Source organism: Buceros rhinoceros, unplaced genomic scaffold (genome assembly GCF_000710305.1).
Source record: "Buceros rhinoceros silvestris isolate BGI_N320 unplaced genomic scaffold, ASM71030v1 scaffold21907, whole genome shotgun sequence".
Taxonomy (NCBI): Eukaryota; Metazoa; Chordata; class Aves; order Bucerotiformes; family Bucerotidae; genus Buceros; species Buceros rhinoceros.
The window spans coordinates 4,677-5,789 of NW_010423112.1; the positions used below are offsets into that span (position 1 = coordinate 4,677).

A 1,113-nucleotide genomic window follows, 5' to 3' on the forward strand; every position below is an offset into this window, starting at 1 on the left:
TGTTCCACCGCCTCAGCTGGCCAACAAGCACTGCTGGCCCGAGTGGAAGTGCTCTGCCTAAATTCACAGAGGTGAAAGGCCAGACACCTCGTCCAGCAGCTCAGCACCGCACAGCAGCCACGGTGGGACCCAGCAGCGCTGACTGTTCCCAGCCATCACCCAGCCACAGCTCATCCCGCCCGCTGTACCGCGCAGCAGGTTTTTGGACACAAGCCTCCGCACGGTTCAAGCAGAGAGGTCTCACTCTGCGGCTGCATTTCTTCCCCTGTTCATGCGCGAACTCCTGCCTCTGATTTTACTCACGCAGCTTCCAAGGATCCGTGTACATATTTGTAACAGTCTGCCCAACGTCAAGCGCAGGAAATGCAGGCTTTCACCGCGTGGAGAACAAACCACAGCTAAGATGACCAGGAAACATTCATAATTTTTAATTCACACCAGTAATAAAATTGCATTACATTTTTCATAAAATAAATGTTCCAGTTTATATACAGAAAACAGACTGTACAGAGCCCTCCCCCAGACCCCAAAAACTCACAAACATACAGGCAATGCAGTGCTCAGCTAAGCAGGCACAACTGTACATCTAAAATTGTAACTGCTTTGTGGGGGGGGGGTACTACAATGTATATAGTCCTCTCTGGACCAAGAATTAAAAAAATATTGCAGGCAAGCTGACAGGCACCCCCGCTGCTGGCACGGCTGAGCGCCCATCCCACAGTGCTTCAGCCAAGCAGGGTTTGTTATTGAACCTGGGACTCGAAGCTCCCGTTCAGCTGCCCTTCCTCATAGTCCATCTGACACAAGATCATGTTGTTCTTCAGGAAAAATTTGTCTCCCACACAGAATCTGGAAGATAAAAAGAATTAATGGGTGTGAGCACAAACAGAGGTTAGAATAGGGTGAATCTGAGGCTATTTGGCTCCAAAGGCGACTCCGGGCACAGAGTTTGATTTCCAGCTCTGCCAGTGGCATTGGACCTCGGGAAAGCCCACGTGCTTCTGCCCCGGCTCCCCTTCCCTGCACAGCCCCGGGGTTTTGCCGTCCCTTGGTCTGGCACGGTGGTGCTCAGCGCCCAGGCCAGGTTGTACGAAGCGGCTCGGGGAGCAGCTC

The 1,113-nt window shown here is 52.4% G+C and overlaps 1 protein-coding gene across 1 annotated transcript in view; it reads right to left on the reverse strand.

Moving 5' to 3' along the window:
* Positions 1-407: 407 nt before the first annotated feature.
* Positions 408-1,113, reverse strand: part of LMO1 (LIM domain only 1 (rhombotin 1)) — a 56,668-nt gene continuing 55,962 nt past the window's right edge. The window contains exon 4 of the mRNA XM_010140327.1: positions 408-849. Coding sequence (XP_010138629.1) covers positions 744-849 — 106 coding nt within the window. The 3' untranslated portion in view covers positions 408-743. The remainder of the gene's footprint in view (positions 850-1,113) is intronic.